Source organism: Hydra vulgaris, chromosome 09 (assembly GCF_038396675.1).
Source record: "Hydra vulgaris chromosome 09, alternate assembly HydraT2T_AEP".
Classification (NCBI taxonomy): Eukaryota; Metazoa; Cnidaria; class Hydrozoa; order Anthoathecata; family Hydridae; genus Hydra; species Hydra vulgaris.
In genome coordinates, this window is record NC_088928.1 from 7887870 (window position 1) to 7906513 (window position 18644).

General features: G+C 25.9%; 1 protein-coding gene across 1 annotated transcript in view; it reads right to left on the reverse strand.

Annotated features, from left to right (window-relative positions):
* Positions 1-18644, reverse strand: part of LOC100199212 (TOG array regulator of axonemal microtubules protein 1) — a 41844-nt gene that overhangs the window by 9173 nt on the left and 14027 nt on the right. The window contains exons 2-12 of the mRNA XM_065804642.1: positions 18125-18539; positions 15081-15166; positions 14708-14769; positions 11354-12162; positions 10824-10905; positions 10497-10601; positions 4009-4114; positions 3404-3490; positions 3171-3319; positions 1693-1966; positions 1258-1382 (exon numbers count right to left, since the gene is read on the reverse strand). Coding sequence (XP_065660714.1) covers positions 1258-1382; positions 1693-1966; positions 3171-3319; positions 3404-3490; positions 4009-4114; positions 10497-10601; positions 10824-10905; positions 11354-12162; positions 14708-14769; positions 15081-15166; positions 18125-18539 — 2300 coding nt within the window. The remainder of the gene's footprint in view (positions 1-1257; positions 1383-1692; positions 1967-3170; positions 3320-3403; positions 3491-4008; positions 4115-10496; positions 10602-10823; positions 10906-11353; positions 12163-14707; positions 14770-15080; positions 15167-18124; positions 18540-18644) is intronic.

The window sequence follows — 18644 nt, forward strand, 5'->3', positions numbered from 1 at the left end:
TAATACAATAACAATGTCATCTCCGAGTCATGTGACCTTAAAATAGGGTATTTTCTAATAGGGTACAACTAATATATAATTAATGATTCTATTTCTATTTTATTTACTAAATATTTTCTTGTCCTAGCAAACTTTATATAGCTCTATAAAAGTGAGTATAATCTGACCTGTTCCTCTTCTACTGTTAATTATGTACATACATGATCATGATTATAGATATACATGAAAAATTTGTTGCAAAATAAAATTAGTTCACATGTTTAGACAATCTAATACATAATTACCCTGGTCGATGTTTCCCTGATTCCCTAATGCTGTTTTTATTACTCATTAGCATTTAATTATAATAATAAAAATGTGCTTTATGCAGTTAATCAATTAATTTAGACATCATCGTCCGGTGAAACATTTTGATATCAGTTTAGACAAAATTAAAAAAAAAATCAAAAATTTAACTTCACATAGTAATTAATTATTTAATTACGAACATATAATAAATTATTTATTTGTATGATTTTGAATATTATTAATGTTAATTCTAAATAAATTATTATTTAAACAGTTATATTATTGAACTCAAAATAAATAAAATTTTTATATGTAAATGGTTGCTAGAAACAGGTGCCCTGAATTTAATATTTATTAAGTATACAAAATATATATACTTGTTTAGCTTTCCTGGCTTAACTTCACTTCTCAAAATAAACAAAATTTATATATGTAAATGACTGCTAAAAATAATCGTCATGGGTGTCTCTGAACTTTCTAGTGCCCAAATAATAATATATGCATAATGGACATTGAAATAGTAATACAATACACCACAATAGTTCCTGTAATTGTTTTTTATCAAAACAATACAAAAGTTATTAGAATTGTTTTACATCCCAGCAATACAATACAAAAGTTATTGTAATTGTTTTACATCACAGCAATACAATACAATAGTTATTGTAATTGTTTTACATCACAGCAATACAATACAAAATTTATTGTAATTGTTTTACATCACAACAATACAATACAATAGTTTTATGATTTCAATGTATTGTTAGAACAAAAACAAAACAATAGTTATGTAATTATTTTTCATCACAGCGATACAATAACAATAAACAATGTTTTAATTACATCTCTGGTATTACAATACAATATTATTGTATTGTAATGTGTTATTGAATTTAATTTTTATAATTACAATTACAACAGTCCGAACCCTATGTTTATTTGGCTATAGATAATAAAAAAATCATGGACCTTGCAATATCTTCTTCATGAGAGATGTGTTCTGCTCTAATCTTGCTACTTTTAGTAGGAGATAGTCCTGAAGAACTCTGCAAAACCCGAGAAGTAGCAGACCCAGTAGGTGGCTCTCCTAAACCCTGTTAGAATAAAAAAATAAAAATAAAATACAAGTAAATTATGAAACTCTGATTTTTTGAAATATTTCATGATTTGTATACAATAATGCTATTTTTTTACACGGTAGTTTCAAAATATTTTTTTAAAATAGAAAGTGCATCAGCTGTCAAAAAGTAAAACTTTAAAAAATATAAGGAATGAGAGAGATATCTTTTACTAATAGAGATTGGTTAAAATAAATCTTTCACTCATAGGTATAAATAATTTTTTAAAAACCTAAAATTTTTTATGTAAAAATAGAATAATAGACAATAATAAAAAAACATTTGCCTTTTGTCGAAGATTTTCAATGACTTCTTGAACTGCTATGATGTTTGCTTTTGGAAGGTCTTTAACAATATGTTTATCTAAATCTGGACAGTCAAGTAAACAATTTAAAATACGTCTGCCATGATATCGTGAATCTTGCTGGGAATCAGTTGCTAACTTTGCAGAAACAACAAGAATATCTTTGTGAATTGACAATAAACGAGAATAACCAATTTTCTCAGCAATATCAGCCATGGCTTTTGCACAGATTTTACGAACTTGCCCATTTCGATGACTATTAATAAATATTGATTACAAATATATATTCATGAAAACATAATTTTAAACCTATTAAAATTTTGATGAATTCATATGCAAGTTTAAATGATCTCAAAATAATAAATAAAATTAAACAACAATAACAACCTTATTTTCTTTAATCAATCAATAAAAATAAAAAAAACTATACAGATTCATGTAAATGATTTTGAACAATAAAATCAAATAATAAGGATAGTGTCATTCAGACAAAGTCTGATCAAAGGAATAAAACCAAACAAAACAAAAAATATTAATAAAATGGAGCCAAAAACACAATTGTTTCTTTAAAAAATCAACTAGTTTTTAAGCCATCAACTAGTTTTTGAGCCATCAACTGAAAATGAAGTAAAAGTTTGGAAAAAAGAGAGTTACAATTAAACAGTTCTACACTTAAAAAGCTGGCTTCAAAGTTTTGAAAATAATACATTCCAGGATAATAGAATAGAAAAAGTTTATAACTTTTAGAAAACACTACTGTAACATGCTAGTTTTGTTGGAAATGTAAATAATATTTTGGATGCTTGGCATAGTTTAGTAAATTACAATATTTAAACAATATTTAAACCCCATTATCACAAGTAATGACACCATTTCTACTTCTTGTAAAATTAATTTTTCAACTTGATTGTCTTAAATGCAAAAGTTGAATGGCAATTTTCAATTAAGAATAAAAAATAAAACTAACACAAAATTCTATGAATAAAAAAAACAAAGCATTTACAAAACATGGTAATGTGATGCAGTGTGAAGGGCTGCACAATCAAGAAAAAAAGTTACACAGAAAGTGAAAAGCTGGTTTAAAAACATAAACTAGGATTTAGCATCTGATGGAATCATCAAAATTAATAGTAAAATGAATAGTGCAAAAAGTTTACCTATTTCTCTTTTTCTAAAAAAGTCAACTTGGATTAAAAATATTTCAATCATCAAAAGAGTTAATTATTATTGTTGTTTCCATTCAACTAATTTAACACTCATTTGTTCCATTCAATTGCAAGTACAAATAAAGTACTTATTTAAACTATTGTACTCCATGTATAAACAAGAAAAAGCTACTATCAGCTGGTACCTATTAACAAAAAGCTACTAACACATACTAATTACCAAGATAACCTGATACCAACTGTAAACAATAAATAAAGTTTCCCAGTAACAAAGTCATAATAAAAAAAAATTACCTGGTACCAAAAGCTATCAAGGCAGATACCGCCTTAACTGAATTAATGTTAGCAACAAAATTTGTCATCACTGTATCTACATCTTGGCGAATAAATTGATTTGTGTCTGCAGCTTTCTGCAGAATCCCTTTTAAAATAACCTCTGTCTCCTAAGACAAAATATATGCATTAAAAATATATGCAACTAAAAAAAAAAGATATAAAAATTAAAAATAAAAAAAAGATATAAATACTGATTCAGCCATTTTTGGAACATATTCAATTAGCTCAGCTACACAACCCAGTGCTGCACGAGTAACTTGTGAGCGAAGATTTTTGACCTAAATATATATATAGAAAATAAATAACAAAGTGATAAAATTGTACAAACTGTTAAAAAAATACACAATGCACAAATACACAAAAAAATAAACAACGCACAAATACACACACAAAAAAACTCTGCACACAAAAAAAATAAACTATGCACAAATACACAAAAAAATATACTACACACAAAAAAATACACACAAAAAAACGTTATGCACAAAAAAAATACACAATGTAATGTTTAAGAATTTATAATTATGAATAATAATTATCAAGTAAATATAATTATAAATTATAATTATCAGTTATATTTTGGTACTTTTGAAAATAATTTTTTTTGCAATTTAATTTTTATTTAATAATTATTAAAATTCACTAAATACAATATTACATTTTTTTATGACAAAGAATGGTATCATCGATGTTAAACCTTTTTTTGAATTTTGTCAATTTTTTAACAGATGTCAAAATAAACATCAACACTGATTTTAAAAGTAAAAGTGTGTAAAATGTTTCGTAGAAAACAAACCTCATTTAAAACAGCCTCTACAATCAGATGAAACTGTCCGATCACAGCATCTTGATGACTCCTTAAAAGCTGGCGAACCATAGCTATCCCTTCACATTTATTTTCCCTTGTATAAAAAATATAAAACAGTTTTGATTTTTGACATCATAATTGTATTAATTTAATAATTAAGCTGTTGCAATTTAAAGGAAAAAATTTCAACTTAATAAACAAAACAACATTTAAATACAGTAAAAGCATGTCCCCTTTTAGACAGTTACAGCTTGCAACTTTCAAATACAGTGAAAACCATGCTAATAAGAACCTCTTAATCTCAAACCTTTTGCAATAAAATTAAAACATTTTAATACAAACTTTTTTTATTTTATTTTTATAATTTTTTATTTATCAAATATAAAAATATATTTTATTCATGTTTTATACTATATATATACATAAAAAAATGAACTTGTATAACAATTGCATTTATTTTTACACTATAACAAAATGAAGTTTAGGATTAATTTAGGTGCCAAAACCAATATATCATAGTCATATCAGGGTCAATATATCACTGTAAAGTCTTGATTTTGAAAATAAGATTTTTTTAAATTAAAAAAGTTACTTAAAAGAATTTCATGCTGTTTACTTTAAAAATCTTATTGTTTTTATAAAAGATATTTAGATTCCAGGTTTTACCTTAAAAATAAGTAAATAGTAAATAAAAAATATTCCATAACTTCTTTAAAATATTTTAATGAAATAAATATTGATTTGAGTTTGCAAAAACTAATTGTACAATATTTTGACGTATTGGCGTATTGAAAATAAATGTTTCTAAGTAACATATAGAGTAGAAGTAAACTTAATTTTTTTCTGGCAGTTTTTTTCTGGGTCAAAACCAGACACCTGGCATATATTTTAATTACCTGAAAAAACTAGCAAATAATCCGAACCAGGTACCTAGCACATACATACCCAGGAAAACTGCCAAAATAGAGAGATGAAGAATAACCTGTAGTTTTTTTACATAATCAGAAAATAAGTACAGAGTATCTGGCTTGGATTATTCTGCCCATTTTTTTGTGTAATCTGTATTAGATGTGCTTGGACCTGGAAAAACTGGAACCGAGCAAGGTACTCAGCACATCTCTAATATATATATTCAGGGCTTGTTAGGAGATTTCGTGGCATAATAAAAACGCATAACGCAAATAAATGTAACTTTAACTCAGCTTTGATACTTACAAAGTTAAATTGCATCATTAGCGTATTTTAAAGTACTGCGTTGCAATTGAATTAAATTTTTAACCGTGTAAAAAATCATTCAAACAAATATAACAAAAATTACTGATGAAATCTATATTTTTAAATCTATATAATTTGGTATTCAAAAAAGATTATTTCCTTATAATTTATTTCTTAATACTTAACATTGTAAAACAATCTTACACATATCTTTTGTTTGTTTTTTTGTTGCTTTCACACATTTTAATTTATGATGGAGAGACTTATGTTTTATGTTTACGAACTAGTTAGCAGATAATAAGAAAAAAAATTTTCTTCTTTAATAACTATTGCAAAAATATTTTACATTCCTTAAAAACTAATTTTTACATTCTACATTTTACTATTTTACATTCCTGTTAAACTTGATTCAAATTTTTAAAATCATATTTAGTTTAAAGTCTTTTAAATAAAAAATAAAAAAATGGTTTATAAAATAATCAGTTTCTTTAAAATAAAAATTTTAACAACCTAATATTTTCTAAATAAACATCGCATAAAGGATAATAAAAGATGATTTAAAAATACCTCCTAAATAAACGTTTTTGAATAATGGAAAATTGCTGAATGCATACACAAACCACCATTTTGTATACAAAATGCTAGCTGCATAAGGAGGTTGAGGTTAGGTTTCTTAAGTTTCTCCTCCCCCTCCCCAAGGATAAGGTTAGGTTCCCCGACTCCCTAAAATTGATTGTTTAAAGTTTTAAATAACTTCATTTTTATAATATTCTTTAAAACAAATTCATATGATCTACCAAATTTTTAGTTTTAATAGTTATGATATGTAATGTTTTTTTATGAATAAATACAAAAATGTTGTTATGAATATGACACATCCTCAGCTCTCAGACATGGTGCCTCCAAACAAATTGAATTTTTTACTGTTAAAAATTGTTCATTTAATAATTATTAAAAGTTAATACTTTCTTAACAATTGTATTTCTTAATGTTGTGTCAAAGCACAATCCACCAGATTTAATATAATTACATTAAAATTTTATATTGATTGTTACCTGAAAACAAGAGTAAAGAAAGCGCACCCAATAATTGCTATCCCTTATTAATACTTACAAGTCTTAAAAATTTACTAATTCTTATTATTATATATATCTTATTACTTTTATTATTGTTTATTAAGGCTTTATACTTTAACAGAATTTTACATAAGAAAACTTAACCTTGTTTTACAATTGATAAAGGATTTTATGAAAAGATTGTGGTGACTAAATCATCTCTACCTTCTTTAAACTCTGCCTATTTTTAAAACCCACCCATTTTAAAAACTGTTTTACAACAATGTATGTTTTATACAGCATCATAAAAAAAGTTAGATACAAAAATTTGGTTTAATAAGACAAAATATATTTTATACTTAAATTTCAGATTATTTTTACACAAAAAAATAATTAGAATATAATTAGAATTTATTTTGTTTAAGTTTCACTTTTTTGATTTCAATAAAATGTTTCTGCATTTTAAACTGTTGAAAAATTATTTTTAAAAAAGATACACCTTCACAAAGTTTAAAAAATAATCAACAATCTAAAAAGATTTAAAACACACTCAAGTAATATTGAAAATTTTACTCTTGTCCTCACTTTCTTCTAAATTTAATAAAGTTACTAATAAGTTTGCTAGATATGTCTGAGTTTCCATATGCCTTTTTTCTGGAAAACAATATGACTGTAACTAACTTTTAACAGAAACACAATAAAAGTTAGTTACAGCTGCATGCCAAATATTCGATCTATTATTAATTCACACAACCAACAAATTTTGCGCAACAAACTCACCACTAATGATATAAATTGCAACTGCATTAAGAAAACTGCATGCCCGTTAAATAACAAATGTCTATCAAAAAACGTTGTATATAAAGCCACTTTATCATCACCTAATCCCAGTCTTACGGAAAAATATTACATCGGTATCAGTGAAAACGCTTTCAAGCTCAGATTTGCAAACCACCTTAAATCATTTAATGCAACCAGATATAGAAATGATACAGAACTTTCCAAAGAGATCTGGAAACACAAAGACGCAGGTAACATGCCTATAATTAAATGGAACATAATTAAAAGATGCCAATCTTATAATCCATCTACAAAAAGGTGTAACCTTTGCATCAGTGAAAAATATTTTATTATGAATTTTGATAGTGGTTTACTACTTAATAAAAAAAGTGAATTGGTTTCTGCTTGTAGACATAGGAAAATTTTTTTACTTTCTAACTTTGATACCGGCGATTAGCAAATATCGGATCACGTACACTTGACGTCAGATGCCGTTGCAACGCTAAATTTGTATTTTTTATTTTTTAACAGTTTTTATTTTATATTTGAATAATATGGCTGATGATTGCCGAATGGCATGAAACTTCAAGTTCCATTATAAAGTTGTATTTTCTCATTTAAAATATTTTAATATTATTATTATTTGATCTATTTTTTAAACAGACAAGAGTTGTATTTCCAGCAATATACAACATTTATCAATAAATATATATATATATATATATATATATATATATATATATATATGTATGTATGTATGTATGTATGTATGTATGTATGTATGTATGTATGTACGTACGTACGTATGTATGTATGTATGTTTGTATGTATGTATGTATGTATGTATGTATGTATGTATGTATGTATGTATGTATGTATGTATGTATGTATGTATGTATGTATGTATGTATGTATGTATGTATGTATGTATGTGTTTATGTATATGTATATGCAGTATGACTACTTTTGCAAACAGTAATATATTTTGTAATTTAAAATTGGCTATTTGATTTATTTTAGTAGAAGTTTATGTTTATATTACTTTATAGGTACAGGATAATCTCAGTTTTTAAAATATGCAACAAAGTTGATGAAGCGTTCAATTTTAACTACTGGAGTTGGCTCAACAAATGCAGGTTTAACTGTTACTGCTGTAAAAGATTTTGGTGAATAGCATCTTGAAGCTGGTGCACTGGTACTTGCAGATGGGGGTGTTTGTAGTATAGACGAGTTCAATAGTATTCGTGATAATGATAGAGCAAGTATTATTTTAATTCTCATTTTATTAAATAAAAAAGATGCTTCCTTGAGCAAATACTTTTCTTCAGCTCATAAGAGTCTTTTAACATCGCTGTGTTGCATCCTGGAGCAGAGGCTGCTGTTCTAATTTTTAGAAACCATGGCGCATATTTTAAAATTATGAAGAAGCTGGCGTCATTAAACCTTTTCTCTTTATCTACTGCTAATATTTGGTGCATAACTAAGTCTTAATAAAAGACTTACGGTGTGTAAATCTTTTTTCTTCCTTTTTAAAAAAAAACAAAGTCCATCTTACTTTATAGTAATACTCATCTGTATCAGTATCAGCTTTAAAATCATTGTTGGCACCCTCATTGGCACCCTCTTCACATGTCGGAAGTAGAGATTCCAAATGATCTTGCGTTTGAAAGCTTCTCCAGCTATTTTTTACACAATTTATATGGGTAAACATTTATTCTACCTTTGCATTTGTAAAAAGACTAATTAAAAATAGTTCCAATATATCAAGAATTCTTTGGGATTCCTTGACCAAATTTGGTTTTGCCAAATATAATTTTCCAAATTTTAAAAGATTCTTTTTAATTTTTTCTCATGATAGGAAATATATATGTTTTTATTATTATCTATTAAGAAAATATATTATACAAATCACACTCAACCTCAAATTAGATAAATTTGAAAAATAATCAACAGATAATCACAGATAGCTTTGTTGCCAAATGTAACATTTATGGCCAGTTAATAACACCAAGCAAAATTACTAAATGCACAAAAAAAAGCTCCTTCAAGATTTACAACTAAAAGATGTTTATAAACAATGACACTTTTTACAAACAACTCTTGTAAAAGCTAACATACATTTTTTCAACCCTACTGCATAAGAATTCTCAGCTATTTCAATAGATAAAAACTCAACTTTTTAAAATAACAAAATAAAACCTAAACAACAAAATAAAAACTAAAAATTAAATCCTGTTCAGATAAATATTTTTTACATCACTGAGAATGCAGTAAAATCTGCAACTCTTTAAACATTCAACTAATTCTTTTTTTAATTACGGTGCCAATGTGGTCTGTAAATATTGCAGCTGCCATTAGTACCATAAGAATTTCACAAAATATTCTTTACTTAACAACATTTAAAAAAGAGCCTTACAAGTATAAAGTGTTTACAGTGAATGAGTAATATTAAAATTAGACTCTTGAGAATTTGTCTTGAGAAAATGATTTGTAAACCAATTAACTTTTTCTTTCCATTAATGTTTACATTTTTGTCAAAAATCTCATTCGTTAATATTTTTTACATATAAATTCTTATTTCCTTTTTCTTCACTTGAACATATTGACATAATGACTTGGACACCTTAATTAAATTATTTTTTTTCTCTTTCTTTATTTTCCATTAAAAAAATTTCTTCATAGTCTTGAAAAACCTAAAACAGAAAGTTAAATGTGGGCATAAGAAACCTAACCTCATCCTCAAGAAAATAGATAATTAAACTAAGAAGTAAGATGACAAACTTTTAATCAAGAAATATTTTCAATTCACTTGTTTTTTATATTAAAAAATGAGGTCTCAATATAACATAAAAATAAATAAATTTTGTGAATTTATTGAGAATGAAAAATTTGGCCAAAAAAATTGACATTTAAAAAAAATAATTGCCTGTAAAGTTGTGCGTACATTTTTTTTCTTCCAAAAATTCTTTTGCATCATTTTATTACAATACAATTGTTTGCTCTTAAACTTTGAATGAATAAGCTTGATACTTGGATCTATTTTAATTGTGTATGCCACTTTTAAATGCGGCTTTTCCAAATAGTTTAAACAATAACAATAAACTTGCATGACAGTAAATACAATATTTTTTTTATTTATATATACATATTTTTTTGTATATTATAAACGTGAAATATTAAATATGTTTAATCGTAATGAACTTTTATGACAAAAAATTTCAATGAATTTCACTAACTTTTTAATTGATAACTGCCTTTAACAACGATATATTTTAGGGTAAGACATTTAACAACGATATATTTTATATTTTATTTAAAATTTTCATTTATTCCAATGATTGGTAAGTTGATTTTTGATAGTTTATTGTTAAACAGTTAAATAATTTTAAATAATAAAAGAGCTAATTTTTTTTCCAAAAAATATACCATTCTTCTTGACTACTTTTTAGCAGCTGCAAAGCAATAGTAATGGATGACACATCATTTTGTAAAGTGTCTGGTTCATCAACTTTACCTTCAACAGGAGAGCAACTATAAATTACAAAACAAACATAAATTTAAAAAATGCACAGAACTGCTATAAACAAAAAAAAGATTTAAATAACATATTTAATATAAAACATATCTATATAACAGTTTAATATAAAACATATCTATATAACAGTTTAATATAAAACATATCTATATAACAGTTTAATATAAAACATATCTATATAACAGTTTAATTTATACAATAATACAGTTAAAAACTACCTAGGCAGATCTCTTGTTACAAGCTGGTTTTCAATAAGCTGCAAAGACTTTCTTGATGTGCTTTTTATTTGGGCAATAAACCCTATATATATATATATATATATATATATATATATAGATATATATATATATATATATATATATATATATATATATATATATATATATATATATATATATGTAAATAAATATATATATATGTAAATAAATATATATATATATATATATATATATATATATATATATATATATATATATATATATATATTAGTAGAAATCATCAATAAAGACTCATCAGAAATGCATTGATGAGTCTTTATTGATGAAACACATTGTAAAATGAAAAAATTTTTGTTAAGTGACTTTCTACTAATATATAACTGCTTTGTTCTTTTAAGAACATTGAGCACTTAATTTTGTAGAATACATTTTAAAATTGTTTAAATATATATATATATATATATATTTTTTGCTGCAATATATGTAAAATTTATTGTTTATATTTAAAAAAGTTAAAAAAAAATTCTAACCTGAACTATCACGCGAATCCAGTGAAGTATTCAAACAATTTAAGTTGTTAGAAAAATCTTTTTTCTCAACATTTCTGTGCAAATCTATCTGTTCAACTAAATTTTCCATACAAGCATCAGCAACATCTTTGACTTCTATTCTTTCTTTTGTTTTTGGAACTTTTTTTACTACATAACTTTTCTTGATGTCTTCCAGTATATATTTCTTATCTTCTTCTTTTCTCTGCTCCTCACTCTCTTTCCACAATCTTACCTCCTCTTGCATTCTTAATTCTTGTTGTTCAATTTTTCCTTTGTGTTTTTTGTGTAACTTTTGGTCTTGTTTTGAAAGGTTGTGATTTTTTGATCTAGTTTTCTTAACACTTAAGGACTTTATAAAGTTCTGAGTATTAACATCATCAGTATCAAATGAAGCAGTATTGTTGTTATTATCAGTATTACTATCTTGAAAAGTGCTTTGCATTTTTAATGATTGATCCATAGAGTTTTTAAAATACTTTCTGTCAGTTAAGTCGGTTTCATTATTTATGCTATTTATTGGGGATTTCATAATTCTTGCTTTTGGTGTTTTGATAAATGGAGATTTCATATTCCTATCAAAGATAGTATCTTTCTCTGAGATCATTTCTTGAGCAAATGCATTGTCTGATATAGCTGGCGATGAGATGCTTAACATTTTCATATTTTCAAGATTTGATGAATCACTCTGATGTTCAATTTCAAAAACATACTTTCCTGACATGCGTCCTGATGGTGTTCTATGTATAGTAGGACGTAAAGGAAATGGAGAACCCATGTTTCCAGAAATCCTAAACATTAATCATATCTTTAAAGTGGAACGCACTATCATGTGTGAATTTCATAACAAAAAAACCAGCATAAGTGCTTAAAGTTAATACAATTTTTATATAATTTAATTTTTAAATGAAATTCATGTTATATTTTATACATGTGTAAGTGTATGTAGATAAATATATATACATATATTATATATAAATATATATATATATATATATATATATATATATATATATATATATATATATATATGCATATACATATATATATTTTCACACACACACACACACACACACACACACACACACACACACACACACACACACACACACACACACACACACACACACACACAAAGGTTGATTTACATTATTTTATAAATATATACACTCAGATATATACACTCAGTAACTACACACTAAAAAAAAAAGGTAGAAATTTCTACCTTAGGGTAGGATATGTGATATACCCTTAGTAAGGTATAATTTTCTACCTTTTAAGGTAGAAAATTATATTAAAAACAATTATTTTTCATACAACTTTCTAACTTAAAGGTATAATTTTCTACCTTATAAGGTAGAAAATTATACCTTACTAAGGGTATATCACATATCCTACCTTAACTAAAAATTTCTACCTTTAGTTTTTAGTGTGTATTACCAAAATACAGTAATTGTTGCAACTTTTTATGTAAGTACAGCCAAAACACAGTGCTGTGATTTAGTGAAAGTTTTTCTTTCTGTTGGAAAACATATTAAGCCTGAAAGCAATAATATATTCTGGCCTTTTTGTTATTTGCGTCTGACATCATGTTCTATTATATTTACAGAATTGTAAAATGGCATAATTAATAACAGTTAATAATAAATTACTTAATTATATTATACAATATAACAAACATAATGTTATGTTTAACTTAACAACATATACATATACAACAATTATACAATTTTAGATTTTTTTTTTTAACATCTTCACTTCCAACAAGGCTGCAAGCAAATCACTATTAGTTGGAAGTTACTGGAAGAGAAAAGATAAAGTTAATAGAGAAAGATAATAATTCACAGTCACAGAGTCACAGTAAAAGGATGAGAATTAATTGAATGACGAGTAAGACAAGAATGAATTTTAGAAGGTGGCACAAGAGACACTAGCTGCACTTTAGAGTAGTCCCCATTACAGTATTTATGGAAAAGCGAATAAGAAGCAACATTACAACAATGTGATAATGGTTGGAGGTTGGCTGCAAGAACAGGTCCAACTTTGTTAAAAATGCATTTTAGCACCTTGTCTAAAAGAGAAAGGATATCGTTGGAAGATCTGCCCTAGATATGGCATTAGTATTCCACATAAGGACGGATTTGAGATTTATAGAGATAAAGAATAGAATTCTGAGTAAGAAAATGGCAAGCATGATGAAGAGATGCAGCCTTAGCAGATGTTAATTTTGCAATGGATTTGATATATGGTTTTATGGAAAGATCAGAAATAAGAATTAATCCTAGAAGACAAAGGGTAGATGACTCATCAAGTACATTATCGTTCATAAATATAGGAAGATCTAGATTATTGCAATTATGATTAGCTGAAAAAAATTGAGTTTTATCTGATTTAAAGTTTACCAGCCACTGAGAGCTCAATGCTGTAGCAGAAGTGAGATCCTTTTCAAGCTCAAATATCCCCTCTGAGCAATCACAGAGTGTTGGTTTTTTATCAAGATAAGAATAAATGGTAGAATCATCAACGAACAATGCCATCTTAGATGTGAGAATTTCTGGGAAATTGTTCATGTAAATTAAAAAGAGTATAAGGTCAAGTATAGAACCTTGAGGAACCACTGAAATTTGTACATTTGTACAAATCGCACCCGTTATAGAAAAGGAAGGTATGTCAATTTTTGCCAAAAATGAGAAATTTGGACAGTATAAACTATGGAATATTGTCCATGTTATCTTAAAGTATTATGATTAGATTATTTATAATTAATGAGTTATAAATAGTTTAAAAAAAAAGGCGTATATGCCATCGTGTTGAAAACCATTATAGAAAAGAGATGTATCAGAGAATACGATGTTTTTTTTTGCATTTTGGAGATACAACCCTTTCCTAAAACGGGTGCGAAATTTTGAACGAATTTCAATAAAAATTCATATTAATATAGGTATATTATAAACTATATACATAGTTAAGTCATACAAAATTTGTAAACATATAATACAAATTACACATTTTTATGTCTTGACACATTCTGTCACAAATTTTTAACAATTTACAAATTTGTGAACATTTAATGTTGTAGAATTTGGAAAACAATTTTCAAACCATCTACATACTTGAAATATTTTATTTAAAAAAAATACTACTTAATACAATAGAAATAATCATTTAATTTTAACAAAAAATAATTTTTAATTATGTATTGTACAATATAGATACATATAACTAATGTACAATATAAATACATATAACTAAAACAGTGATTGAGAAATTTATTCAGATAAACCAATAGAATTATTATTTAAAATTATTAAAAGAATGATAAAGAAATAAGTATACCGACGCAACTGACTTCGACATTTTGGTAGTGTGTGAGCAAGATCATCAACTTGAAGAAGGTCCTTTGACAAAAAGAAGAAAAAAATTCAAAATTTATTTTGATAAATATATTTTGAAACCGAAAAAACAAAATCACACAATTAAAAACTAACACATCATCATTAGGAGAAAAAAAAAAATTTGAGGGTTATCTGGAGTATCTGCATTATATAAAAATTTATAGTAGCAAATAAAAATAAATGAAATTTTAAAATAATAATAATTAAAAGTAAATAAAATTTAAAATAATATAGCACAATGCAACAAATGTAATAAAAAAAGTAAAACAATAAAAAATTATCGTAATATGCCCAACAAAAAAAACAAGCTTAACCTCTTTTTTAAGTGAAGCACTTGTATTTCTTTTGCTTGAAGCAGATCGAACTAAAGTAGGCTTTATTTTTATTTGTTGGTCATGATCTAAAAATGTTATTTAAAATGCTGTTTATATAGTAATAGACACTAATAAAAGCAAGTAACTTAGTTTAGTGTAAAATAACTCACACTGGTTTCTGAGGCTTCAATATAATTAGTAGTGACTAAAAATTATTGACCAGAGATTTGACCCAGGTTAAAGTGATCCTAAACAGGGTGGCCAGACAACTTTTGATTTAATTTTCCCTAACTAAAATGAAATTTCCCTGACTTACCAATGTAAATTTAACAAATGTAGCAATAAAAAAATAACAAAGAAAATTCAAACAACTTTACCCAGAAACAATATATATATATATATATATATATATATATATATATATACATATATATATATATATATATATATATATATATATATATATATATATATATATATATATATATTTATATCGTTACTGAATCCATTAAAATTCCCTGAAATTGCCATGACTTTTGCAAAATTCAATAAATTCCATGACTTTTCCCTAACTTTTTAACATAATTTAGAATTTCCCTGACTTTTTTTTAGGTTTTCCAGGTTGCTGGCCACCCTGCTAAATTGCCAAAACAAGTTGTATTCATATCAAAGAGAATGTTTAAAAAAAATGTTTAGGCTGAATTTTTATTTGATTAAAACAAAATAATAAATGTATACCAAGAAAACTAACTTTTAGACAAAGTTTAGACTTAGTTTTAGACAAAGTTTGCCTTCTCCATTTTAGTCAGAATTTTAGGTTTTAATCCTAGTTTTAATCAAAAAAATTCACCTAGGGTTACCAATTCACCAAAAAAAAAACAACCTAGTTTTAATCAAAAAAATTCCACAAAAATTCTCTTTAATATGAACACAAATTGTCTAGGCATTTGGAGATCACTTTAAAGCTGGTTTTGAAAATATTATGCTTAGATTAGGGCTATGGAAAGTGACAAAAAATACTGGCAATATTGAGATTTCATAAAATTTTTGAGAAATTGAGAAACATGGTAAACACAATCAGATGTCAGCTTTTCACCAATAAAGACAGTATTTTTAAAAAATTTTAATTTTACTTTTGAGATGTATCTATTAATCGGCATCAGCATAGGTATTGGCTTAATCAGCCGCTTTTTACACAATTGGTATCGCTATTGCATTGACCTTTTATTTATTAACTTACTGATTTTCTAAACGATTGCTTTTAAAAAAAAATTTAATCCTGCATTATGAAAATAGTTATAGATTAAACAAACACTCTTTATATATAATATAGGTATACTTTTTATTTTTAAGACAAAATTATTCAATTTAATATATATTTTTAATAAAAAAGACTGCAATCAATAGCATGTAAAATTGGTAGTTAACAGAAAGCAAAGAAGAAATTTAAATAAAAATAAAACGGTTGAGAGAAGGCTTTTAAAACTGTAAACTGCATTAGTGTTGAAAACATGAAAACAGGACTCCTAAATATTGTGCTTAAGGTAAAAAACAAATTTTATAAAGTTTTTTGAGCATGATGGAACAGTTACAGTAAAAGAATGCAACTTTGCTAAATGATGAGTCATGTGAAATTAAGTTTAAGTAGAACAAGAGTTTTGAGTTGAAACAAATTGAGCTTTGGGATTGAACAAGAGATATTTGAGAGATGTACATCACTTAAGCAGCCATCATGGTAGTAGTTGTAGTTGTAGAAAATAGAAAAAGATGCAATCATATGACAAATGGGACGGAAGCACAAGCTTGGGAGCTAGAGCAGGTCCAACTACATTAATAATATGTTTTTGGATTATGTCTAAAGATGAATGAGCACAATTAAAAGAACCCAAATATGACAAGAGTATTCCATAGAAGGATGAATAAGAGATTTATAAAGCTCTAGAATGGAATGAAGAAAAGAAAACAGGATCAACATGCTGTCTTAGAAGAGAGATCACACTCAAGATTGGATGTTTTTTCTAAGCAATTAAATTTTCATAACTTTTTTGACCAAAGTATATGCTTGTTTCATCTAGAAAAAACCACTTTAGAGGTAAGATTATTGGAAAGATCATTAATATAGTTGAGAATCAATGCCAGTCTATTAATAAAAAAGGAGTAAGACTGGCCTAAAAAAATTTTCAGCTTACCCCTAAAATTTTTGCCCAGGAAGTTTTCTACAAGACAGTAGCTGGATGTTAACATCTGCCCAAGACAAATATTTTTATCAAAACACCATCTCTAGCCTAAATTCAGTCAAAAACCCCAAGACAAGGTGTATTTTAAGTTAGAATTGTACAACATATTATGAGACATATGCCAGGTTATACTTAATTAGATAATACCAGTAGCTGTGTGATTATGTGATCTCAATCCTGATTTGACCTGTAATATTTAAGTTATATTATTGGTATCAGTCTTTTTTTGTCATCGGCCAAAAATGTGCAATCAGTACATCACTACTTTACTTCACTGCTACTTTAAACCTCAAGCAACAGGTTTATCTCAATTCTGATTATTGATAAAAGCAGTTTCTACGCAAGACTTATTACATGATAAATAATGAAGGTTTTTACACTTGAACAAACTTCAATAATTTGATCAATTCGAGCTAATCAAATCACTTTTTTTTTTTAATTTATTGAATGATAGCCATTAAAAAAAGTTGTTGATTAGTTTATTTTCTTCTCTTTTAATATTTTTATAAACTTTTTTTTTATGATACAATTCAATTCGTTATTTTAAGAAAATTTTTAAAAAAATAGCAATGTAGCAAAAAATATTATAAAAATATAAACAAAAATATAATAAAGTTTGTTTAATAAATGAGTTAAACCCAGGGTTAAAAAAAGAATTAGCTTTGGCTTGAGTCAGGTTGGTCATTATGTTTTTTATCTAGAACAATTTCAAAAAATTAATACTTAAAACCCATTATTTATGCTCTGTATGGTTTTAGTTTTAATTTAATAAGAAATTAAAAACTGAGCATAATTATAAAACATTACCTTGTTTATCAGAGTGGGCATTGCTTCTTCCAGTAGACAAAAAACCTAAAGGGGACAAAGAGACTCCACAGTTAACAGGTGATATATTAAAATTGGGACTTGTGACAAATGATCTTGAGTATGATTCGATTTTCAATGTATTTTTAAGCATTTCAGGAGAGTGGAAGTTTGATCTATTATTCATAGGGAGAACATTTTGAAGAACATTAATATCAGCTTGCAATCCTGCAGCTTTTATCTGCTTCATTTTTGTTTTGTATATTTCAAAATACGAGCTGTTTGACTCTGATCGAAGGAAAGCTTGATCGTTATCTAACTCATTCTCAAATGATTTGTTTTTTTCATTTTGTTTTTGCTTTAAATTTTTACTAGTCAATAAATCAGATAATTTATGATCAACAACTTCATTCGATATCTATTATAAATAAAACATAAATAAAATGAAAAATATATTTATTTTTTGTGGTTTTATTTAATTTATACACACACACAATATATATATATATATAATATATATATA